General features: G+C 41.8%; 2 protein-coding genes across 3 annotated transcripts; one reads left to right on the top strand and one right to left on the bottom strand.

The window, feature by feature from the left end:
- Nucleotides 1–6,447: 6,447 nt before the first annotated feature.
- fzd5 (frizzled class receptor 5) lies at nt 6,448–10,688 on the top strand. Of its 2 annotated transcripts, none has more exons than XM_026947200.3 (2): nt 6,448–6,997; nt 7,141–10,688. In XM_026947200.3, exon 2 carries the CDS (start codon nt 7,406–7,408, stop codon nt 9,149–9,151), a length of 1,746 nt encoding a protein of 581 aa, XP_026803001.3. In that variant the 5' UTR covers nt 6,448–6,997; nt 7,141–7,405; the 3' UTR covers nt 9,152–10,688. The 2 variants fall into 2 exon arrangements, with proteins under 2 accessions (XP_026803001.3, XP_026803000.3); XM_026947199.3 differs by having other exon boundaries at nt 7,136–10,688.
- A 351-nt stretch (nt 10,689–11,039) lies between these two features.
- Nucleotides 11,040–25,330, bottom strand: ccnyl1 (cyclin Y-like 1). The gene is made up of 10 exons (XM_026947219.3): nt 24,255–25,330; nt 17,494–17,568; nt 16,191–16,225; nt 16,014–16,114; nt 15,703–15,738; nt 15,539–15,590; nt 14,979–15,098; nt 13,634–13,800; nt 11,704–11,866; nt 11,040–11,592 (listed from the first exon to the last, which is right to left on the bottom strand). The coding sequence occupies exons 1-10, from the start codon at nt 24,406–24,408 to the stop codon at nt 11,476–11,478; spliced, it is 1,020 nt and encodes a 339-aa protein (XP_026803020.2). The 5' UTR covers nt 24,409–25,330; the 3' UTR covers nt 11,040–11,475.
- Nucleotides 25,331–26,328: the final 998 nt, after the last annotated feature.

The raw sequence follows: 26,328 nt of genomic DNA, 5'->3' as shown, positions 1-26,328 counted from the left end.
TCTTATGTGGATTTGTTTTTGCTCCAGATTTACATTAAAAAAATTTGTTGAGGGGGTTTTTTGGTAATCAGTGACTTCAAATGGACATGATAATTGAAAAGTGAGCTTAGATACATTCTGCTGTTTCCAGTGAAGCTTCTATAATGTCTTTCTTCACCTCAAAAAATACACAAAGGTGAGGAATGACGTGTATCCAAGTTGCAGTATTCATATGAGAGTGTCTTTTATTTTAGTGTGAAGGATGTGTGTGTGTGTGTGTGTGTGTGTGTGTTGGGCCTGACTCATTTAGCTGTGATTTGTATTGAAGAGAGGCTAAATTGAACCTGAGTGTCGGCCTCGCTTAATTGTCGTCACCAATTAGTGCATTGTCGGCGACCACAATGGCTCCAGTGTAGCGAGGGAAACATTGTGCTTTGTGCTTCTCCAGTGGCCCACAGGCCAGTCAAGACTCATTTAGGGCCCTGACAACATGGGGCCCGAAATGCCAGAGCGGGGTGAGACACACAACAAAAGAGCGGTTTGAGGAGGAAAAGATGACGCAGGGGTGGAGGGGAAACAATGAGGACGTGAGACAGAACGCGAAGGTCGAGCTCCAGGGAAACAAGCAGCTGAACATAGGCTAAAACCCCCACCTCATACTCACGGACATAGACAGTGTCCCCTCTGACGTCCACCTGCTAGTAACACTGACCTACATCAACACCGAGTAACACGGCAGCAGCAGCCATCCGTATGAGAGCAGATGTCATGCACTGTGAATTCCCTCCGGTTTGTGCTTTCTGCTTGTTTAGGATTTGGTCACATATCACCAAATTTCATTTTTACTTTCAGACATTCAGTATTCGAGAGTTTATTGTCGTAGTCTTGGACAACAAAATTACAGTACTGTGCCACCTTAACATATAAATGTAGAATATATACATATTCGTATATAAAGAAAAGAAAAGACACGTAATTATCTTCTTAACAGCCAGACTGGAATGGTCATGCTGATTAGTCTACACATTAACATTAGCTGTCTAATCTGTTTCACTTTGTCAGCAGATGTTATCTTGATGACTGTCTGTCTTTAAACAACATTAAGACATAATAGCCTGCCTTAAAACCTTCACACATGCCAGCTCAAACATTAAGAATGTAAAGTAAAGAAAAACAGAGGCAGAAAGCTCTTAAGTACTTGCACTTCATTACTATACTTAAGCATAATTTTTAAGGGATTTGTACTTTACTTGAGTATATTTGATAATTGATACTCATTACATGGCAGGAAAAAATGGCAGATCTTTATCCAGATCTTCCAACTACTCACAATACTTCATCGCTTAAATATATTTCCCTTTTGCCCTGATACAAATTGCATTTCAGCTTTTTTTTAAAAACTTTATTATCTTTAATTAAAACCTCCTAAACAAATCCAAAGCAATTTGTATGAATGCCACAACCAGTCATCTTTTTCGGAAGACTGCATATTAGTCTCTCTTGTTATCTTTTTTACATTGTAGGTATTTTTTTTAAATGAACTTATTAAATATTTTAATGTAATTTCATGAAAGATGTTTTACAAATTCAAACAAACAGTGCTTGAGTTTCAGTAAACGAGGTGGTAAGAAAAGGTACAAACACAAATCCCACCCTTTCCTTACCTAAAAGAACAAAACATGCTTTTGTCTTTTTTTCTTTTAAATGCTTGAATATCTTCAGGTGTTAACACTTTGTTAACTTTCATTAACGGTTAAAATAACTGCTACTCTCATTTTTAATTGAGAGAGTTTTTCACACAGTACTGATACTTTCATTTCAATATAATTATTTTGTTTTTTTTCCCACACCTTTGGATAATTTCACACAGGAATTTTTAGCACAAAAAGTCATGTGACCAGTGACAATATTAGCAATACAATATTACTTAGTCTTGCTATAAAATGACCAAATTCCAGTCCAGTAATGCTGTGCAATTACACCATCTGCGTCTTCCACATTTGTAACATTAATAAGCATTAATTGGGCAAATATAAATAATGAATGAACGTAGGATGTGGAAGTCAACAAACAGCTGAGTATGTATGTGTATAACATCCGGACCTTCTGCACTCTCACTCTGCTGTTTCTGAAAAAACAAAGTTGAACAGAGCACAACAAGGTGATACATGAAAAATAGGAAATGGTTAAATCTGCTAAATTAAATTACATCATTTCTCTTTGTGTGCATGCATCTCTGTGTGTGTGCGTGTGTGTGTCCTGTGTGTGTTCTCCTCACACAGGACAAGAGGGTGGGTACGGATAAAGCCTATTGTGCAGACACCTGTACAGACATGCAGAGCGTCCAGAGAGAAAGACAGAGCTGGAAATGGGTCAGCATGTCTGCATACCCATCACACAACACAAATCATGTGCACCACACCTTAGCAAGCATCTGACTCACAGCACCATCGCATTAACACACACACACACACACAAGTGAAATGCTCCACTGGTGCTGAACAGTGTGAGTTCTCTTCAATGGAGAATAAATAGCTACAAACTAAAAGCCCAAACATGTTCAACAGACAAACTACATTCAATCCCATCCTCTGGGAGATCCTCCTGTCACTCAGAAGTGATCTTACTCACTCCAAGTTCAATTTTTTTTTTTGAAATGGTATAATTTATGATTGCGACAGAACTGCCAGGTCGGACAGCTAGGTTACCATAGGCTTGACCTGACATCCCAAACTGTAACAGCAGAAATTTCCTGTGAAAAATTAGTTCTGTGTGGGTGTGAGTATACACGCTGATGAGTGAGTCCTAGCAGGCCTATGGAATGTAGTTGTCTCTATTTGCTCTCATCTGTCAGTGTGGAGTTGTTGTTTAATCAGAGTAATCTGAGTGTTAACAGGCAATAGAGATGCCAGACTGAGCGGTTAGGTCACACAGCGCCACTCACACACACACACACACACACACACAATGACACACACCCTGTGAGACCTTTGGACCTGAAGAGAGCTGTTAGCATAGTGAATCAACAAAGAGAGAGAGAGAGAGAGAGAGAGAGAGACAACGAGAGAGAGAATAATTCCAAAACATTTCTCAGTCTCTGAGTGACTGTAAGCAACGACGTTGTGTATCACTGAGAGCTGCTCATTGTGGTTATGGCAAATACAGTCATATAAGCACTATTTTAGGAGTCAGAAACAACATGCTGTGCTCAATACCCAATGTAAGATATGTGTGTATTTAGCTAAGCTACGAGTTACTCTGCAAAATGTAGCTGACATTAAAGATAAGCTTCAGAGAAAGGTAGCTGTTACACTTGGGTGGAAAAAAAAGTACAGAAAATCTATTTTTAAACAGTGGAAGTAGCAGGTCAGGATTACCCCTGAATGAATGTTAAAAAAGTGTCCGCATTCAAACATACCCAAATATTTAAAAGTAAAAAGTCAGGGTTTTTTTTCCAACATGAAACTCACTCTTGGCAATTCATAACTATTCACACAAATAAAAAGTAACAAAGATTAAGAATAAATGGACTTAAATTAATCATTTTTAATAAACATATGTGATACACAAATACACAAAGATGATGGAAACCCTGAATAATATAATGTAAACAGTAAAGCTGAAATCCAGCTGTGTGTGTGTGTGTGTGTGTGATTGGGGGGTACTTGTGGGGGTTGGGGATGGTAGTGTTGCCCTGTCACAGCTCCAGTATCCCCGGCTTCATCCTGACCTTGGGATACTGTCTGTGTGGAGTTTCATATGTTCTCCCTGTGGCTGTGTGGGTTTCCTCTGGGTTCTCTGGTTTTCTCCCTCATCCCAAAAACATGCTCCAATGTATGAATAAGAGTGTGTGAATGTGTGTATGCATGGTGCTCTGCAATGGACTGGTGTCCCATCCAGGGTGAATTCTCTCACCTTGTTCCCAGTGTTATCAGGATAGATTTGGGATCCACTGCTACCCTGATCAGGATCACTGAAGATACTTTGCATAGCTTAACTACACTGAAGCTTCATTCATAACAGTTGTTTCTCTTCTATTATTTACACTTATACCACTTATAAAATTCTCAAATCTGATTAGTCAGAAGGTGTTGATTAATTTTCTATAACAGCAGCTCTGAAGATAGTGCCAGCCTCAAGACAAAGAGCAGGTTTATATTAATTTGTTCATTCTGGAAGGAGTCTCCAGTGTCAGCGCTTTGTAACAGGCGGAAGTAAAGCTGTTCCATGCTGTTCAATGGTCAGTTTCTCTGTAACAAGCTGCATTTTTTGTCTTATTAATTTCAAGGGAGAAAAAACAAGAGGCTGGTGAGAGAACGACTGTTTCTAGCTGCAGTAACATAAGTGATAACGTTTCATGGACATTCCACAAAATTAAACATAACAATAAATGGATGAAACATGTGTAGTACTTTAATTTAAAAATTGTTAGTGTTGGCAAATTGCTGTGGTCTAAGAGGAATAAACCAGGTTGGGACGTGCTGTTATAGGAAAATATAAGTAAAGTGGTGTATATGTGTGTGTGTGTGTGTGTGTAAAGAAAACCTGGATGCTTTTCTGTATATACTATATATGGTGTTATAATTACAGTGGAAGTAATTAAAAACAGTTCCTTCTCTCTCTTATGTTTGTGTACATAAGCGACCTCTGAACTTCAGGGCTTTGACCAACGGAGCATCAAAGTGGACGCTAGCCGGTCACCAGGGTGACACTATCTCCAGGGTAACAGTGTAGAGGGCTGCTCCTCCCTCTCTCTTTTTCTCCAAGGTGTGTGTAATTAAGCTTACATTAGACATCATTATGTGAGTGTTTGCACACGTCCATCTTAACCAGGCCTTGAAGGTAAATACAGAAGAACGGCGTGACACGCTGCAAGCAGCAGAAGCCCTCTTCAGTTTTTTATCACACATCACGACCTGCATCCACAAACCCACACAGCTGTGTATGCACAAGCTTAGGCTTCAAAACTCTTTATCCAGAAACAGCAGCTACAGCTGAGATGGATCTTCTGAATTTAGCGCATCAGAAGATACATGCAGTACATAAGACATGGCATAATTGTGTGTTTAAAAACATAATGTGATCCTTCTTTGGTTTATGATGAATTATACACGGAAATATATTATTATTATTATTTATTATTATTATTATTAGTAGTAGTAGTAGTAGTGGTATCCTTATTGTTTTTATTGTGGTTGTTATTTGTTTACTATTATTATTATTATTATTATTATTAGTAGTAGTAGTAGTAGTAGTAGTAGTAGTAGTAGTAGTGGTATCCTTATTGTTTTTATTGTGGTTGTTATTTGTTTACTATTATTACTATTATTATTATTATTAGTAGTAGTAGTAGTAGTAGTAGTAGTAGTAGTAGTAGTAGTAGTGGTATCCTTATTGTTTTTATTGTGGTTGTTATTTGTTTACTATTATTACTATTATTATTATTAGTAGTAGTAGTAGTAGTAGTAGTGGTATCCTTATTGTTTTTATTGTGGTTGTTATTTGTTTACTATTATTATTATTATTATTATTATTATTATTAGTAGTAGTAGTAGTAGTAGTAGTAGTAGTAGTAGTGGTATCCTTATTGTTTTTATTGTGGTTGTTATTTGTTTACTATTATTATTATTATTATTATTATTAGTAGTAGTAGTAGTAGTAGTAGTAGTAGTAGTAGTAGTAGTGGTATCCTTATTGTTTTTATTGTGGTTGTTATTTGTTTACTATTATTACTATTATTATTATTAGTAGTAGTAGTAGTAGTAGTAGTGGTATCCTTATTGTTTTTATTGTGGTTGTTATTTGTTTACTATTATTATTATTATTATTATTAGTAGTAGTAGTAGTAGTAGTAGTAGTAGTAGTAGTAGTAGTAGTGGTATCCTTATTGTTTTTATTGTGGTTGTTATTTGTTTACTATTATTATTATTATTATTATTATTATTAGTAGTAGTAGTAGTAGTAGTAGTAGTAGTAGTAGTAGTGGTATCCTTATTGTTTTTATTGTGGTTGTTATTTGTTTACTATTATTACTATTATTATTATTATTATTAGTAGTAGTAGTAGTAGTGGTATCCTTATTGTTTTTATTGTGGTTGTTATTTGTTTACTATTATTATTATTATTATTATTATTATTATTATTATTATTATTAGTAGTAGTAGTAGTAGTAGTAGTAGTAGTATCCTTATTGTTGTTGTTATGGATGTTATTGGGTTTATTATTATTATTGTTATTATTATTAGTCATCGTCGTAGTAGTAGCAGTATCCTTATTGTTTTTGCTGTGGTTGTTATTTGCTTATTTATCATTATTATTATTATTTATTTGTTTATCTATATTTGCTTGTCCATACAGACACCTGAGTTAACTCTGCACAATGCAATGGCACCTGTTGCACAAGAAAACCACATTTCTGATCCCTCATTCTGATTGGCTGCGTTTGAGTGAGAGGGCGGAGCCAAGAAAAAAAAGGGCAACTTCTTTCCACACAGCCGACTGAGGAGTGTAGTTAGGAGGCGTGGTTTGTGAGTGTTGTGGGCGTGGTGTACGTTTGTGATGGGCGTGGTTTTGTCGAGTAGTCTAATCACAGAGAGACTCGGACGCAGAGACGTGCGCGCAGGGGAGTACACAGGAGAGTGAGTTCAGACTGAGACCGAGTCTGGCGTGGAAACGTTGAGAAACTAAAGTGGGTTTTTGATAACGTGTGGAGAGAGAGAGAGAGAGAGACAGAGAGAGAGAGAGAGAGAGAGAGAGAAGCAGCAGCAGCACCTGAAACCTGTTGCGGTGAAGCGGAGCGTCAGTGAGGAACAAGCCGCGCTCTGAAGAGCTTCAGCGGCTTTAAACTCAACTCTTTGTGCACATACTGGATTATTTCACCTGTCATGACGAACCTGCAGGAAAGCCTGAAGGAAATAGTCACCTAAAATTCCACTTAGATAACGCTATTAAAGGAAAATGAACTTTAAACTGAATGATTTACTCTGAGGAGGGAGTGTGTGGAAGTGCTGCTCTTCCGGTACGTTAAAAACCTCCACAAACACTCTTTCTTTCTTTTTTTAATTATACCTGTTTTTCTTTAACAAAAAAATCTAATCTAAAACTGTTAACGTGTTGTTTTTTCCATAATTAAATGATGTGTTGTTGTTTTTGTCAGGACAGTGGTGTGTGTGTGTGTGTGAAACGTGCTCGCGCGCCTGGACCAAAGTGCACTCTGGCTCTGGAATGAAACTGAGCTGTGATTTACGACGCTGTGGACTGTGGATATGCTGCTGGAGCAATTACGGCTTCCTTCAGGGATTTCTTCTTTCCGAAGGCTAGCAATAAATTAGAAACAGGGTCCCGAGCTGAGAAAACACTCAGAGTAACGTTCTTTTTGTCTCCTAATATTTGTGCCTGAAGTTAGTGGTCCTGGGGACATTTGGCCATGGGGAAGCCTCCTGCCTCTGCTGGGGTGTTTGGGCTGCTTGCTTTGCTTGTCTCACAGCTGCCACATCTGGCCCTTACAGCCTCCAAGGACATAGTGTGTGAGCCCATCACGGTGCCCATGTGCAAAGGCATTGGCTATAATCTCACCTACATGCCCAACCAGTTCAATCATGACACGCAGGAGGAGGTGGGATTAGAGGTGCATCAGTTTTGGCCTCTGGTTCGGATACGTTGCTCTCCGGATTTGCTGTTTTTCCTTTGCAGCATGTACACCCCTATCTGTCTCCCAGACTACAAAAAGCCTCTGCCGCCGTGCCGTTCTGTCTGCGAGAGGGCCAAGAAGGGCTGCTCGCCTCTTATGATCCAGTATGGTTTCGAGTGGCCTGAGCGTATGAGCTGTGAGCAGCTCCCCATGCTGGGTGACCCGGACCGGCTGTGCATGGATCAGAACAATAGTGAGACCACCACTCTGTCGCCCTCGTTCCCCAAACCTACCCCCAAGGGCCCGAACAGGCACCGATCCACAGCCAAATCTGGCACGCCTCAGAAGTGTGACCGTGAATGCCGCTGTCGCGAGCCTTTAGTCCTTATCAAAAAAGAGGCTCATCCATTGTACAACCACGTGCACACAGGCTCACTGCCCAACTGTGCTCTTCCTTGCCACCAGCCCTATTTTTCACAGGATGAACGTGCTTTTACAACCTTCTGGATCGGTTTGTGGTCTGTACTTTGCTTCATCTCCACCCTCACCACTGTGGCCACATTCCTGATCGACATGGAGCGCTTTAAGTACCCTGAGCGGCCCATCATTTTCCTGGCCGCCTGCTACCTCTTTGTGTCACTGGGCTACATTGTGCGCTTGCTGGCGGGCCATGAACGGGTGGCGTGTGGTGGCTCTGGAGACCAGCAGCACATCCTGTATGACACCACAGGCCCGGCCCTATGCACACTGGTCTTCCTGCTCATCTACTTCTTCAGCATGGCTAGCTCCATCTGGTGGGTGGTGCTGTCGTTCACCTGGTTCTTGGCCGCAGGAATGAAGTGGGGAAACGAAGCCATTGCTGGCTACTCACAGTATTTTCATTTGGCAGCGTGGCTGGTGCCCAGCGTCAAGTCTATCGCTGTTCTGGCCCTCAGCTCTGTAGATGGAGACCCTGTTGCTGGTATCTGCTACGTGGGCAACCAGAGTCTGGAGAGCTTGCGGGGCTTCGTGCTAGCACCTCTAGTCGTCTACCTCTTCTCCGGGTCACTCTTCCTGCTGGCTGGTTTCGTGTCGCTCTTTCGGATCCGCAGCGTCATCAAGCAGGGTGGCACCAAGACGGACAAACTGGAGAAGCTGATGATTCGCATCGGCCTGTTCACCGTGCTCTACACTGTGCCAGCCACCATCGTGGTGGCATGCTTAGTCTATGAGCAGCACTACCGGCCCGGCTGGGAGCAGGCGCTGGCCTGCACCTGTCCCTCCGAACGCCAGCAGCTCGGTCTGGGGCCTGAATACGCAGTCTTCATGCTTAAGTACTTCATGTGCTTGGTGGTAGGCATCACCTCTGGCGTGTGGATCTGGTCAGGAAAGACAGTGGAGTCATGGCGGAGGTTTGCGGCACGCTGCTTCCCGTGCAGGGCCAGAAAGCCGCCTGCCTCAGCTTCCTCTATGTACAGTGAAGCTAGCACGGCACTAACTGCTCGAGCCGGATCAGCACCGCCCGCATCCTACCACAAATCAGCTCCACCATCGCATGTCTGAGCAGTGCCCAGCTACCACGCAAACAGGTCCACCTGGATTTAACATGAAGGATCTTAACAAACTGTTGTCTCTTAAGTAGCTAAGTGCTTCTGTTCTACGTACACGGATAAAATATGATCAGTTGGAATCTAGACTTCTGAATGGAAAAGAGGAAGAAAAACAATTAAGGAATTAACTGGAGAATGATCTCCTGGCTCAAGCAATGCTGGAAAAGAAATCACAGGAGCTACAAGACACGCTGTCCTACTTAACGATTCTTGTGGGCATGTTATTTATTTGTGTATGTAAATATTTGTTCCTTTCACATTGTGTTCTACAGGGAATGCCCCAGCTGTGTGTGTTTATGCTTTTATAATGGAAACCAGAGATGGAATATTTTCACCATATCGAGACCTTGTTTAATTTTAAATTCCACGTCCAGTCGTCAAATGTGTTTTGCTGGTAAATGATAAGTGCTGTGGTGAGTTTGTTTGGAAATACACAAATCCTCCTGTATGTAATTGTGAAAAGAATTTAGAAATGATGGGAAAACAATGGAAAATTTTAAGTCTGTCATTTAAGCTCATGCATGGTAAGACGAGCAATTACATTTACTGATTTTGTAGCATGTTGTTTTGTGCATGGTTCATTATCAGTTGGCTCCACGAGATGAATTTGATATCAATTAAAGATAAAATTATACAGACTTTTAGAACTCTGTTATAATGTTTTATCCCAAAAAATTTGTGATTAGATAAAATGTATAAATCCTAAAATAGGAGTTGGACAGAAAACTCTTTTGCCTGGAAATCGAGACCTTTCGCCGATCAAACTGACATCACTAAGCTTGACACCCACCTGGTGGTCATTTGTGTTCAGTCTGTCATGTTGTTAAAATGTATTTGGGTAAGCTGGACTGCACACTTCATCCCTGATTTAAGACTGTAAATCGGATGCATATCAGTTTACATACTTCTAATAGACTTGTCTCAGTAATTAGGGATATCAGACTTCTTGGACAGTTCTCCTGTCTGAGCCTATCCTGTGTGAAGCTAAAATTCTTCAGGACCTGTGTGTGTGTGTGTGTGTGTGTGTGTGTGATGTGTCATGAGGCGGTTGTAGATCCGAATAAACGTTTGTTCTTATAAAGCACTCAAATGAGGTAATATTACAATTTTAGGATTCTTTTACTACGATGCTCTTAATTTAATTGTCCAGACGGTTTAGACAGCATTTTCTTTTCAGTCTTTTGCATTGTGCTGCTTAACTTCATCCCGACCATACCGGTAATCCGAGAGTCTGATCCGACAACATTATCATTTCATGTTTCTATGTGAGTGTACATATTTGTTTTGCCCTGTGTGTGTAAATCATGTAATGGGCATTTCTTTTTAACAGCCTGCACTGCAGCTTTGCGTGTAAATACTTTTTCTTAAACAAAATGTCGATTCATTGCTGAGATTTTTAAAGAAGATTTAGATATTTATGAAAACTGGAGTGTTGTGTTGCATTGGTTTCTCTTATTTGTAGAGAATAAAACTGTGGAGCAATCTGTGAACAGTGGTTTCTGGATTGTTGTCTTCAATCAAACTGTTCCATTTCCTGTTTTAATGTCTACCTTTAATATTTTGGTGGCTTACAATCACTTGATGTTTAGATGGACAAGAGCTTTGACCTGCTTCTGCCACATGATTGCAGTACAGAAGCCACAGCATGTTAAATAATTACAGTAATATTCATCCCTGCAAAGATACTGCAAAAGGTTTGGTCCATTTCTCTCATTCAGAGACTTCCACGTGCAAAAAGCAGTTTTCCATACGTGTTACTCTGCTGCCAAAGTGCTCGATAGCTGCATGCCAATATTGTAGGAATGTTTTGAGAGTTCTGATTAACCACAGGCACTCAGTCAGACGCAAGAACTTACTTTTATCGAAAATCACACAGCCCTTTAACTATGTAAAACATCAGTCTAGTCATATGTTATATTGCAATATATGAAGTAATATTCGATTGTGCAGCTTCAATAACCTGCACAGCAAACGTCAAACAGGAAAACATTTTTACATGATTAGTGTTTATTTAAAATACTCCATCTGCAATTGATTTCAATTAAAAACTGACAAATTTCACAGCTAGTAGCCTACATAGTAAGCAAAAAGCAAAAAAAAAAAAAGAAAAGAAAAGAAAAACAAAACAAAACTCTTGAGTCAGTTTTTGTTTCTATGTAGACAGGTCATTGGTTGTTGCAGGGGACGGCACCGGTGAGAGATCTCTACCGGAGGACAGGAAGAAGACAGTCTGAAGTGGGTTATGATCTTGACTGAGGGAACCGGAGCTGACGTGATCTAGGAGAGCACGGCGTTGGATCTGCGGATGCCCACCAGGTTGTCGGCACTGAAGGATCTCCTCATGGCGGCTCTGCTCAGATCTTTGTACTTATCCTCGCACAGTCTGGAGATCGCCTGCACCAGAAACGAGCAGAAGCACACACATTCCACTTAGTTGTAGCTTAGTCGCTCCATCGTCAAGCTGAGAGTGTAACAGGTGGCTTGAATTGACTGACTGCTCCTTACCTCAAGTTTCTGAGCACGCTCGTTGCTCAGAGGCTCCAGAGGGAAACTCAGGTTGTTGTCGTCTGCCAGCGAGCGCAGATCAAAGTAATACTTGGCATAGACACTAGCCGGAACATTGATGTTGAACTGCAGAAGCTCCAGGAAGTGCCTCTCCATCTCATTCCTGATGAAAGGGTTGGGGAGAGGATGTAAGAGTTAGAAAAATGCTGTTTCGAGTTCAGCAAAAAAAAACTAATTTGCACAATTTCCCACTTACGCACAATGCAGTCAATCAACCAAAACATGCCCGAATCTTTAGCTTTTCACCGGAGCTACAAGGTTAATGTAATTAACAAGCAAGTCTTTGGAAGACTTTTTTCATAAATGCATGCATAAATCTTCATCTGCTTACTTCATACAACATTATAGTGCTGAGTAATCTGACCTTAAAGAAACAATATTGTTCAATTCCAACTTCATGCTTTATGAGGCCGTGTCTAGAGGGCAGAATCGCACCAAAAAAAACAAATTCCAAGTCCAAGATGCCTTCCTTCAAAACGCTACAGCATTCAGCTACACGATGAAGTTCTGTTCGTTTCTATAAGTTGGGATGTGTCCTAAACCATGTTGGCAAGTCTGCTTGACTCCATTAGGCAAATTGATGCAGAACTTTACAGAGAAGGTTTTAGGTAAGAGAGACCTTCATTACTATGTTATTTTTATAGCTCCAGTGAAAATCTAAACGAAGCAACATGTACTAGACACTAAACACAGCTAAATACGCCTTTGTGTGCTAAATGTTATGTGATAGCAGGAAAATACACTTCTCTGAGGGGTGGTGGTTCTATATGACTTCATTCTGACAATGAAAACAGCCAGTCAGGACTTGAGGTACTGTCCAGTTTCCATTACTGGACATTCAGACTGAGCTGGACAACAAATCCTTCACACTCACTTCACTGTCCTTTACAAACTCTACAGATGATAAAGCAAATTTAGCAGCATTTCTCCTTGTTCCTCCTCATCACATGTGCTCTTTCCTCTCGTCATCTCTGCACTTCTGAGAGATAGCGGTGAGCCGGTCGCCGTGGAGACAGCAGCCCGGATGCTTCAGGGAAAAGACACATGGGGCAGTATGGGGAGAAAGCGAGGGCGAGGGGGCTACCGGTCGCCAGGGGCAACAAATGGAGTGGGCGAGAGCCTGGGCCATTATGTAGGGGTGCTGAGAGCACTCGAGTCCGACCGGCACAGAGACTCACAAAGCCAACTTCAATAGACAGGATGAAAATAGAGCCAACGGAGCAGAGGGCTACGGTGGAGAGGAGAACAGGGACATGGTCTTGCGCACACACACCAAACAGAACAAGGTGTGAGAGCTAATACTAAGTATACCTCATATTTATATGCCATATATATAAAAAGAGGAAATGGTCAGAAGCTACAGGACAATTTGTTTGCAAGTATTGTAAGAAAAAAATATTACAGGTGCCAGTTGTTTCATATATTTTTCCACTTAGAAACAGAAATCCTTATGATAATTTGTTAGAGGAAATGTTATACAATATTTTTGGTAAAGAAAGTTTAAAATAATATAATTTTTGTTAAGGGTGCCAATAATTATAGAGTCAGTAATAAGGATTGACTGGTGCATCTGATTTATACTGCATGGCACAAAATGATGGGAGGCTGGTAGGTGTGTGCTGTGTGTCTTAGTACAAGCCCTCAGCTCCCCCCCCTCTTTTTCATATTGTATTTATGCTTACACTCATGGTAAAACACATCAGCGGTTTTTATTGTTTTATCTGAAAATATAAGGAGGGTTACACAGTGCATGTAATCACACACTTCAGTGTGCCTCCTCTTCACCCCTCTCTCTCTCTCTCTCTCTCTCTCTCTCTCTCTCTCTCTCTCTCTCTCTCACACACACACACACACACACACACACACTCACATGTCTTCAACAGTGATGTCTTTGAGGATCTGGCAGTAGTCCACGTTCCACACAGCCTGATCATCCCAGACTTTGGAGGCCAGTAAGATGGCGCCCAGGACAATTCTCTTCCAGTTGCACGGGCAGATGTCCATCTCAGCGTACGTCAGCAGCCGCTCCAAATACACCTGCAACACATAGTGAAGTGTCACATCTCTCGTCCCCTCCCAGATTAATTCTACAACTTGCTATGAGTGTTACTCGAACAGCTACAGGGTGTCCGAAAATTCAGGAATCAATGAGGGTAAAATAAATTTACATGTACTTAATTTTGTATTTATTATTTACAAAATATTCTTTACATGGTCACCCTTACGCTCTATGCATTTTCTCTGCTGCTTCATCATGTTTTTGTGGATTTTGCTCAACATATTCCCGTTGGTTCCTGACTTTCAGACACCCTGTAGATACTTTACTGTGTCAATTTTGTGTCACGTTTCTCATACTGGGACAATCGGGCCTGCTCTGATAATGACAATCTGCTGCCCTCTAGTGGACATCAGAAGCGTCTGTTTTTTAAAAAAGAAAATCCATAATATAGTATCTATTAAAAGACAAAACAAAAGCGAAATGACTTGTTCGTAAAGAAAGCTGACTTGTGGACAGCTTCTCTATAAAGCAATTAGGTGTAAATATTAACCTTTCTCCATATATTAAAAGTTGAAACCACAGGAAAAACGTCAGTGTATAATTAACCAGGTTCATTCTTGGTCTACTTGAAATTCATATTAATCATGCAGCTGTGTGATTTCTGCAGTCTATACCACTACAAACCCATCACACTCAGTATATACATTTTCCTCCAGTAATGTGTACTGAAATAAAGACTTCATCATACATTTTGCATTTACTTATATCGCTTCCAATAATAAATGTCTGATGCCAAGGTGCTAAAAATCCCACAGGGTGTCTTTGTATGATGTGTGCATGAATGTTTCTTTCGAATACTGGCTGTGCTCTCCATGAAAGATCACATGACTACACAACTGCACTGATGCCAAGCGTGTGCAGGCAGTGAAACAATCCATATCCATAATGATGGAACTAACCCAACTAGTGGACTACACTGGATTTTAATTTCCAGTTTTATATTACACACTTTGCAATGTGCATAACTTGCGTAATAAGCCAAATCTCTGCTTATCATCACATACTGTTGTGTTTCTTTTATACTCCCTTGCAGTATGTTTACTCAGTTACTATGTGCTTTTCATCACTTCCTGTTGTTTACACTCACTGCACTGCTAATTTGGTACTTGATGATTTGGTACGTGCATTGTGTGCTGCATCTTGTTACCATTCTTACCAGCGTGACGATGGCACACTCGGCGGTGAGCTGAGCAGCGCTGAACAGCGTCCTGACGAATCGGTAGATGAGTTTGTGTTCAGGGTCTGTGCGCGAGTAGTCATCAGGAACTTGCTCCTTCTGCAATTGTCAAATTTTAAACAGAGATTTTAATGTATAAAGAATTTTATGAACACCTTGTAGTGGACTCTTCAGGTCTGAAGTAATAGAAAGGTGCAACACAGTATGTGAGACACTACAAGGCATCATGAAACTGCATTTTAAAGTGCAAAACCCAGTGTAGCAACCTTAATGAAAGGTCGCTACTAAGTACTTTTCAAAAAATCAGAGTGAACTGGAGAAAATGAGCAGTGAAAACAGTTGGATGTCAGATGATTTCTATCCTGAGCTGAGTGACGGATTATTTCTTGGCCAGCCACGTGTACTGATGTACTGCTTTAAATATAGCATATTGAGATAAAGTGTAATCTCAGGCTGGCTGTCTGTGAGTATAAGCAAACAAACTAAACCATCTGTCAGTCTCCAGTCCACTGGAGCAGCTCAGAGGAGGACCCACTTACAGACAGAGGATGCTTCTTCTCATCAAATATGTCCAGTGATCTGTCAGAGTCCCTGTACACATGCAAGTGAGGAAGATTCCCATATTAATACTGTAATATCCTGTGTACAAGACATCTACATTATAGCATGATTTCATATAAAAGCTGCATAAATAGTGACATACCTGTTTTTAATATGGTAATATATTGCTAAAGTAACACTGGAGAGACAGAAAAGAGAGAAAAAATATTACACAATAAATCAACGTTTACAAAGACATTTTGTTTATTAAAAAAAAAACATTTATAAAGAGTCAGCTGTTAGCTTTGTATCTTGGGGAATTTTGACTATGTGGACTGTACCATGTAGCAAAAAGCAGCAATTTAGCTTCACTGTTTTATCACACACCATACCAAGAATCATACGTAAGTGCCACAACAACAATACCAACAGCTAGCCGTGAGAAAGCCTACACACTGCAGTTATTAAACTCACCATTTTATTGTGCTTTTCAGGTTGGGCTGGCTGACTGTACTATCATCGATGAATATCGTCGAGCAGGAGCTGTACTTTTTGGAGAGGGGACCAGGAGAGATCTGACACAAAATCAATCTTTAAGTACAGGATCTTTCACTGAGTACACTGGAAGTGCAGTACACTGAGCTGACTTACATGGTTTATATGATTGCTTTTCCTCTTGTCCCGAACTGAAAGAAAGAAAAAAAAAAAACAGTTGAGAGTCATTAGTGTTTAGTCCCATGTCACTATATTTTAAAATAAATGCCACAGACCCACTCTGAATGGATTTACTTCATGAACATTATTTAAATGTTTTACTAAATAAATTCTTTTTTGAGCCATAGAGTTTTCTATTCCTGAACTGATTGTGGATGCTATGATATTGGGCAACTATTTAACAAAGTAAAAGAAATACAAAATACAACTTTGTACCATACCCTAGCCCCAAAACAGGTGAGAAAAAATAAATAAATAATTGATAATAGTGGATTGTAATTTCCACCACTGTAATATTTTATTTATTTATTTTTAAATCAAGGACCCCTTGGTCATGGACCCTACTTTGAGAACCACTGCTATAGCGCACCCATTTTGGACGTCACAAAGTCAGTCACCACAGTTTAACGCATGTCTGTTACCTCAATTAGCTGTGAGGAACTGACACAAAAGTACTGAGCTGTGGAGTTCAGACTGGTCTCTGTGACCTCATGCAGATGTTCAACTCAATTCAATCTTATTTGTATAGCACTTTTAACAATGGCCATTGTCACAAAGCAGCTTTACAGAAATATATAAATTTAGGATATAAATTTTAATTTTATAAATTTTGCCCTAATGAGTAAGCCAGAGGTGACGGTGCAAAGGAAAAACTCCCTGAGACGACATGAGGAAGAAACCTTGAGAGGAACCAGACTCAAAGGGAAACCCATCCTCATCTGGGTGACACCTGATAATGCAATTATGAATAAACCCTTCTATAACTGTGTGCTAGATAGTCAACAAGTGCAACTGTGTAAACAGTAAATTCATTAGAGTTTTCACATGAAGATGATGTTCTGTGTAACACTTACATTACCAACATTAACAGCTTAAAATGGAGGTGAGATTTTTAAGCCAAAACTACAAGCCATTGTTATAACAAAGCAAAATCGTGTAAACGTAAACCAAGGTATATATATATATATCTATTATATATCCAAGGTATAAATATATATATATTTGCAAAAATATCTTAAAATGGTCTCTTATCTTGACGACCAGAGCTGGTTGAGAAAGAAAGGATTAGTTTCAGCCAATAAATTTGAAAACACAGATTGTACAGAGAGAGTAAAGTAATAACTGCAGTGAGAGTAAATAAAAAACACATAAAAGTAACAATCAAAAGACTTCTGTTTCATTCTTAATTGCCGAAATAGAATCAAGTGAAATTGTTTGCCGTGTGCTGTTGATAACTCACCATCTGTTTGTGACTTGCTGAGGAAGATGGTGCTAGCACGAGCATGGTCTGAAGGATTGGACTCTAAAGCTAGATCTTAAAAAAAAAAAAAAAAAAAAAAAAAAAAAAAAGAAAAAGTTAAATGAGACACAGAAGTAAAAATTCATTTCATAATAAAATGTGATTAAAGCATTTCTGATATGATAAATATTCAAAATGAAATTTTCAGAAGCACTTCAATGCCAATGTGACAAAGTTGCACACTCTGTGAAATATAATGTAATATACTGGAAAACATTTCATATCACAAATCACAGACTTTTGTAGTCCACTAGCCACATTTAGTCCATGTAGTCCATATTTAATGCAATTAGTGTGACCATGTGGAAAAATGTGTGAACTATTAATATCAGAATATTGCTTTAGAGCAATAACATTAAATAAGTAACATCAGACATTTAAGGCATTTGTGGCATTTTCTACAAAGAAAAAGAGACAAAGCCCTTAGAGGCTGTGGTGGTTTGTAATTTTCTAAATGGCCATCATTCCAAGTGAGAACACTCCTAGACTATACAGACTACAGTATAGCTGAATAAATATTCCAGACTTAAATTGGAGCCTTATAAGTATAAAGTGCGATTTGAGACAGAGCCCGAGTCATGTCATACAGGCGGAAGCAGCTCATAATGCTACTGCTACAGACATAGATGGAGCGAAGTGCTGCTGCCTGCACCAGCCGTGGTACTGAGGGGAGGAGGGCGACACAACGAGTGCTTTGTGGAACCAGAGGGGAACACAGTACCATCACTCTCTACAGTCCTCCTACACCACGCATACCAGGAAATGAGGGAGAAACAGAAGTGTACATCTAATCCATTCTAGACATTTACATTACATTTATGGCATTTGGTAGATGCCCTTATACAGAGCGACTTTCATTTATACAATCAAGCAGTTGAGGGTTAAGGGCCTTGCTCAAGGGCCCAACAGTGGCAGCTTCTGATCAGTAGTCCAACATCTGAGCAACCACTGAGCCCCCACTGCCCACATCACCAGTTTACTTCTCTAGCTTCCACAAGACATCATCAAGCCTGGGACAATAGAACTAAATTACCATTCTACTCTCAATCCCTCTGTCTGAACTTCATATCTGACTTGAAGCAGCATGGTGGGCAGCGGGTAAGCCTTGCACCTCTCAGCTTCAGGGTCCTTGATTCAATCCTGATCTTGGGTTACTGTTGAGTTACGTTTCTGTGCATGTTCTCCCCGTGTCCAAGTAGGTTTCATCTGGGTTTTCTGGGGTCAAGCATGTGGACTGGCTACTCTGGGTGTGAATGAGTGTGTGTGAATGGTATTCTTTGATGGACTGATGTCCCATCCAGGATTCCCGGGATAGGCCCTGAATCCACTAAACCTCTGACCAGGATAAAGCGATTACTGAAGATGAATGAACGAGTGTCTGGCCCCTGGTTTATAGAGATTACAGCTAGGACACGGCACAAGTGTGGTGGTGTGGAGAAAGATGATCACAGCTCAGCTTGCCCTCAAGTTGTAAAATAGTAGCATCTCAATGCAGCTGGTTTTGCTAATTTGAGACATTTGACCACTTTGGGAGTCATTTATGCAAGACTCCACCACCCCACAGGGAGGGACAGGGAGGACCCTGGAGCTGCTGCCTTTACAGTGCATGACCCTGGCTTTAGGACTCTTACTACTTTCTCCATCAGTGCGTTACTAATCCTCTCAGTACTTTTCTATCACAGCTAAACGCTTGCTGATTACGCAGATAAAACCAGACTCATCAAGAAGCCTAAAGAAGATTAAAGTCTGCATAATGGCATATTTGGTCAATCTGTCATGCTAATAGAGAGAGGATTCACTCACTGATGGCTTTCACGCCAGTCAAAGGATAGAGAGGAGATGACATCAGTGGAAGACAGGCACACTTGATAAACACACTTATCGATCTGAGCTAATTGTTGATCAATGGGGTGGAGAGCCACTGCAGGAGTGCAGGACAATGCTGACCTCTGCCCTTCTGGGAGGCACCGCTGGAAAAGTTTGCATCCTAGCTTAGCATGCTTGTTTGGTGTTTGCTTGCTAAATTTCTGATCTCTGAAAAGGCAAACAAGACAAAAAGCTTGGAAAGTTTTCAAATATTTAGTGTGGATTTGTTGAATAAGGAGCGCTCAGTTTAATCTAATGCCCTGTTCAGACTTAATAAGCTGTCTCGGGTGTTTTCGGTGACGACTTTTGATCAAACGGTTGCCAAATCTGCCAGAAGCCACATGAAGCCACTTCAAAACCTATCCCAGTAGCCTATATTTAGCCACTGGATGGCATTTTCTAATTAAATTGCCAGGTGCTTAGATCACTAAATAAAGGGTATACTTATACAGTCTGATTGTGCAGCATTGTGTGCAGCTTCTGCTTCACTTTTCTTTATCTGCTTTCATCAATCACTCAAACAAAAAGAGAGATGAAAACAAAAAGAAAGTAAAAAAAATAATAATAATAAAAATCTAACTTGATTTGCATTTAGTCAGTGTGTAGCAGGAGTGTGGCCACATGCTGTTAGAGTTTGGGGATTCAAAAAGTCCTTTAAACACAGCTCTCACAAATCTCAAATATAAAAAAGTTACTTCCTTTAATGGGGTAACTGCAAACCTAGCAATGCTGGTGACCAGGTGGGTTTTTGATGTTGTCTGGGATGCATTACAGTTCACACAACAAATGTAATGTAGACACACACGCGTCCTGGACGCATCTGCCCCCATGCACGCCTGTATTTAATGGTGTCCACTGTTCAATTGTGAACAGAGCGCAAGGCACAAAGCACAGCGTCTGAAAAGCTAGTCTCTTATGACTGATACTCCAAGGTTCATGGCCTAACAGTGTTGCTAATGAACACATATAGAACTGACAAGGCTCACGTTTTTGGTTCAGATGTCTACAATCTTATGCTAAAGCTGTATTTGGCACAGGCGACTTCATTCAAAGAGGGTCAATCTCCCAACAGCTGAGCGTGCTAAACTGGGAGTGCCATGCTGCCATGCCAAAAATAAACCCAGAGGGTGGAGCAGGACACTCTTACAGAAGAAGAGATGCCCGAGGTCAACATGCAAGGTATGCTGGGTATGGGCACGCTTCTCTTATTAACAGGCATTCTCGATTTCACCAAAGGCAACATTGGACGACCGTATAAATAAACTCTGTGAATTAGTATCCAATATTAGTAGCTGAGTGCGCACCTCTGGTTTTGCGTTCCACGTCCAGTGCCATCTAACGTATCTATTCCAGCCAATTCTCCAGAACAGAGGGAGGGATGGAGTGAGGGTGAGGGTGTAGCCATCACCACTTCACTGGAATGTCAGGAATAGCACAGATATTTGGGAGTCTCGGCTGGCTCACTGCACGTTCTCATCCTTCTCTTGCTATCTCAGGGGAACATGCTGGAATGCCCTTATCACACACAGACCTACAGCAACTGTACTAGCGAATGCCACATGCATGGCAATGTGTGTTTAGACTCGGTGCTAAAACCCAAAAGCCGGAATGTGCATCCCCCTCTGTGGGGCTGTCCAGGATGTCCCCGGAGGGCAAAATAAACAGCCGTAAATTCTGCAAACAGCTCCAGTGGGGAAACTAAAGATGTGTCTTCATATAAGAAGCTCACTCTTATGGGTGATTTTTAACAGCCTACGTCTCGATGTTTCCCAGTAGCTGGGTGTTAGTTTTGTTGAGTAGCAAAACCCACTCAAGCCTCGAGTCACCAGTGAAGAAAAATGTATTAGTGTGTTCCTCACTCATAATCCGAAACATGACCTGAGGCAGTCAGAGAAATCAAGTAAGAGAACCGAACAGATGACAAGACTCCAGAATATATACTAATGCTGTATGGTATCAATGTGTTATTTATATTACTACATGGGTTAAAATGTTGGGCAGGATTATTTAACCAAAATTAATCACAGTTAATTGGAAAAGGGTTAAGTGCAATGCATGCCAGGGTTGAAATCCTGGAAAAGTCCTGGGAAGATTTTCACAGCAATCTACTATAACCAGACCTAGCAAAATTCTTGGGGAAATTACTGGGAGGGCTGACGTGTGAACAGAAGCTGATAAATTACTGGGAAAGAGTATAACATGTCGATTTCGATTTGTGCAGCGATGCAACAACAGTAGAAAAAGGTAAAGTCAGTGAATAAAAAAAAGAAATTAAAATATCTGAGCAATGGAGCGGTTTGGAAATGAAAGGACCACTGGGATTCACTGTGAGTGCAAAAATCTTTGTGAAATGAGTTGTTTACTACGTGTGTCATGTAAAATCCAACAATCACCCGACTCCGAGAACACAGCTTCAGCATGATCACTAACAGTATGCTGTTAATGTCCTGGGTTTGGTGTGTATAACAGCTTTAGTAACTGTGACGAGAACATACTGTATATTTGTGCAATATTGGTATCACAATATCGCTTTAACAATTAATAAACAATATATCGTGCAGTGCCTCATGCTTCACATGGGGACCGTGGGGAAAATCATTACCAGGCCTGTGGGGTAAATCAGTACCACCGATTACTGCGGGGTAAATCAGTAGCGGACATGTGGGGGTAAAATCAGTACAGAGCCTGTGGGGGTAAATCAGTAGTAGACCTGTGGGGGTAAAATCAGTACAGAGCCTGTGGGGTAAATCAGTAGTAGACCTGTGGGGGTAAATCAGTACTGAGACTGTGGGGTAAATCAGTAGTAGACCTGTGGGGGTAAATCAGTAGTAGACCTGTGGGGGTAAAATCAGTACAGAGCCTGTGGGGTAAATCAGTAGTAGACCTGTGGGGGTAAATCAGTACAGAGACTGTGGGGGTAAATCAGTACAGAGACTGTGGGGGTAAATCAGTAGTAGACCTGTGGGGGTAAATCAGTACAGAGACTGTGGGGCTAAATCAGTAGTAGACCTGTGGGGGTAAATCAGTACAGACCTGTGGGGGTAAATCAGTACAGAGACTGTGGGGCTAAATCAGTAGTAGACCTGTGGGGGTAAATCAGTACAGAGACTGTGGGGGTAAATCAGTACAGAGACTGTGGGGGTAAATCAGTACAGACCTGTGGGGGTAAATCAGTAGTAGACCTGTGGGGGTAAATCAGTAGTAGACCTGTGGGGGTAAATCAGTAGTAGACCTGTGGGGGTAAATCAGTACAGACCTGTGGGGGTAAATCAGTAGTAGATCTGTGGGGGTAAATCAGTACAGAGCCTGTGGGGGTAAATCAGTACAGACCTGTGGGGGTAAATCAGTAGTAGACCTGTGGGGGTAAATCAGTACAGACCTGTGGGGGTAAATCAGTAGTAGACCTGTGGGGGTAAATCAGTACAGACCTGTGGGGGTAAATCAGTAGTAGACCTGTGGGGGTAAATCAGTACAGACCTGTGGGGGTAAATCAGTACAGAGACTGTGGGGCTAAATCAGTAGTAGACCTGTGGGGGTAAATCAGTACAGAGACTGTGGGGCTAAATCAGTACAGAGACTGTGGGGGTAAATCAGTACAGAGACTGTGGGGGTAAATCAGTACAGACCTGTGGGGGTAAATCAGTAGTAGACCTGTGGGGGTAAATCAGTACAGAGACTGTGGGGGTAAATCAGTACAGAGACTGTGGGGGTAAATCAGTACAGAGACTGTGGGGGTAAATCAGTAGCAGACCTGTGGGGTAAATCATTACCAGGCCTGTGGGGTAAATCATTACCAGGCCTGTGGGGGTAAATCAGTACAGAGACTGTGGGGTAAATCAGTACAGAGACTGTGGGGGTAAATCAGTACAGAGACTGTGGGGGTAAATCAGTACAGACCTGTGGGGGTAAATCAGTACAGAGACTGTGGGGTAAATCAGTACAGACCTGTGGGGTAAATCAGTACAGACCTGTGGGGGTAAATCAGTAGTAGACCTGTGGGGGTAAATCAGTACAGAGACTGTGGGGGTAAATCAGTAGTAGACCTGTGGGGGTAAATCAGTAGTAGACCTGTGGGGTAAATCAGTACAGAGACTGTGGGGGTAAATCAGTAGTAGACCTGTGGGGGTAAATCAGTAGTAGACCTGTGGGGGTAAATCAGTAGTAGACCTGTGGGGTAAATCAGTACAGAGACTGTGGGGGTAAATCAGTAGTAGACCTGTGGGGGTAAATCAGTAGTAGACCTGTGGGGGTAAATCAGTAGTAGACCTGTGGGGTAAATCAGTACAGAGACTGTGGGGGTAAATCAGTACAGAGCCTGTGGGGGTAAATCAGTACAGAGCCTGTGGGGGTAAATCAGTAGTAGACCTGTGGGGTAAATCAGTAGTAGACCTGTGGGGGTAAATCAGTAGTAGACCTGTGGGGTAAATCAGTACAGAGACTGTGGGGGTAAATCAGTAGTAGACCTGTGGGGGTAAATCAGTAGTAGACCTGTGGGGGTAAATCAGTAGTAGACCTGTGGGGTAAATCAGTACAGAGACTGTGGGGGTAAATCAGTACAGAGCCTGTGGGGGTAAATCAGTACAGAGCCTGTGGGGGTAAATCAGTAGTAGACCTGTGGGGGTAAATCAGTACAGAGACTGTGGGGGTAAATCAGTAGTAGACCTGTGGGGTAAATCAGTAGTAGACCTGTGGGGGTAAATCAGTACAGAGACTGTGGGGGTAAATCAGTAGTAGACCTGTGGGGGTAAATCAGTACAGAGACTGTGGGGGTAAATCAGTAGTAGACCTGTGGGGGTAAATCAGTACAGAGACTGTGGGGGTAAATCAGTACCTACCATCGGGCAGTTCCCGGTCGCTGATGTGCTGCAGGTACGGCCCGGTGTCTTCACTCAGGTCCGCGTTTATCTGGTAGTCCTCGAGGCGCTCGGTGGGCCGCGGGAGTTTCGGACTTCCGCTGGGAGACACGCAGCAAGACACCGTATTCCCCATGATGCACCGCGCTCAGTGCCGAGCTCCAAAACCCAGTTCCTGTGAATTCACACCGCGCTCAGTCCGCACATCAGCAGCGACTCGGGGCTCAGAGACCGGATAACTGCGGCTCGGTGCTCGCTGAACAGACAGTCAGTGTTTATTGAGCAAACCGGCCAGCATGAGGAACGGGGCTCCGGCGTGTGTATGCGACTGCGCGCGCTCTCATTCGGGAGCACGGTACGGGAGCGCGCGCGCGGCACTCAGGATAAACACAGCGGGCTAAATGAATCCAGCTAACTACCTCCCTACCACACAGCTACCGCAGAGTTACCTACCGCTTCCGTCTGATCCGAGGATCCATAAACACCGGCGGCTACATATCAGTCTCACACACAGCTCTCTGAACCGTCACGAGCCGATCTGCTCATTGTTATCCGTTTAGCCCGACGCGCTAATTCAGCTAGCTAACTTCTCATTATTTCTGAATGGGGGTCAGTTAGCCTTCACGCTAGCGGGCTAGTCTCTGTCCCTTTAACTCACTCCGACAGTGAAGTTCTGAGCTTCGCAGCGCTTTGGATAAGTAAATTAGCCAAGAGCAGATATGTAGCTATATGCTCCTAAGGCAGGCGGTTTGGACCGGTAAAACCCGGTACAGATTCAGGGCTCGGTACCGGATTCCTCCGAGTGTCGGCGCCGAGGCCTGAGCCTCACACCGCCCGCGGGCTGCTCCTCCGCTCCGCTCCGCACCTAATGAATGGACAAACTCCCGGGGTTGCTGCGACGACAAGACCTTTTCTTCTCTTTTCTTTTTTCCTTTCGAAGTTCAACTTCTCGCACCGGGGTCTTTTTGTTTTCTTTTTCTTTCCCCAGGCTCCCTCCGGCTATCCGCTCCTCCTCTCCACCGGCCAGTATCGCAATCCGCTGCCCGTCGCCGCCATCTGTTCTGCCACCGAAGCCACCAGGACCCGCCCCTTTTAAAATTCCATCAATTACTATTGGCCGCCTAATCATAACAAAACCAGGATGCTGTCTGTCATTGGCTGAAATCTCTGCCACTCAAAAAAAGTTCTGGCCATTGGCTTGAAACCCACGCTTTTGCCCATAAACTCTAGTTTGAGGGATCTTTTCAGCTGACCCTGTCTGATGTGTAGTAGTGATGAGGATCCCGTTTCTTTTCAGTGAGTCACATCATTTGACTCGGCTCACTAATAAGCTATTTTTTCTAAACCAGACAAAAGTTTGCGATATTTAGACCAGGGATTGTTCTCCTTTGCCTAACTATGAGTCATATTGCTTCCTGATCTACTGAACAAAACAACACTAATGTGCACTGCGTCTCTTAAAATCCTTTTAAATAATTGATAAATTAGTATAACGAGTGTGCATACAGTGAGCACCCATTCATCCCTGTTATTGTGTCTGGGCTTCATTAAGAAGATTCATTTTCAGTGGCATTGTAAACATTGCTCACACACAAACTCAGATACTGAAAACAGGTTTCCGTGACAGCACTGCGATTAAATAACACTGCAATAGTAACGGTGTTCATTTGTAGGGAAAAAACCTATAATTGACTGAGAGTCGACTCTTAAAGTTCACCTAAATGAGCCGATTCAAGGAGCCGACTCGATCTCGAATGACACACTGACTAGTTGATCCATCTTCAGAGTAAAGCTGTAACCAATTACACGACTATAAGGTTGAGTTAGTCTTAGAAATAGAATAGAAATTACACTGTTGCTGTTACTCTCAATTGATTTAACAGATTTGCAAAATGATGACTGTTCTCTGTAAGGCTAATATTTTATCTTATAGCTTATTTCATCATTATATTAGAGGTGTACATGGTGTAGAGCCTCCCATACCATCTCTTGTCAGTTACAATAAGCCCTTTTGGAAAGCTATCCATTCATTAGATGTGCAGTACTGAATTAATCT

The sequence above is a fragment of the Pangasianodon hypophthalmus genome, chromosome 5 (genome assembly GCF_027358585.1).
Source record: "Pangasianodon hypophthalmus isolate fPanHyp1 chromosome 5, fPanHyp1.pri, whole genome shotgun sequence".
NCBI lineage: Eukaryota > Metazoa > Chordata > Actinopteri > Siluriformes > Pangasiidae > Pangasianodon > Pangasianodon hypophthalmus.
The sequence above is the reverse complement of the archived record's forward strand: the minus strand, read 5'-3'. Positions and strand labels throughout refer to the sequence as shown.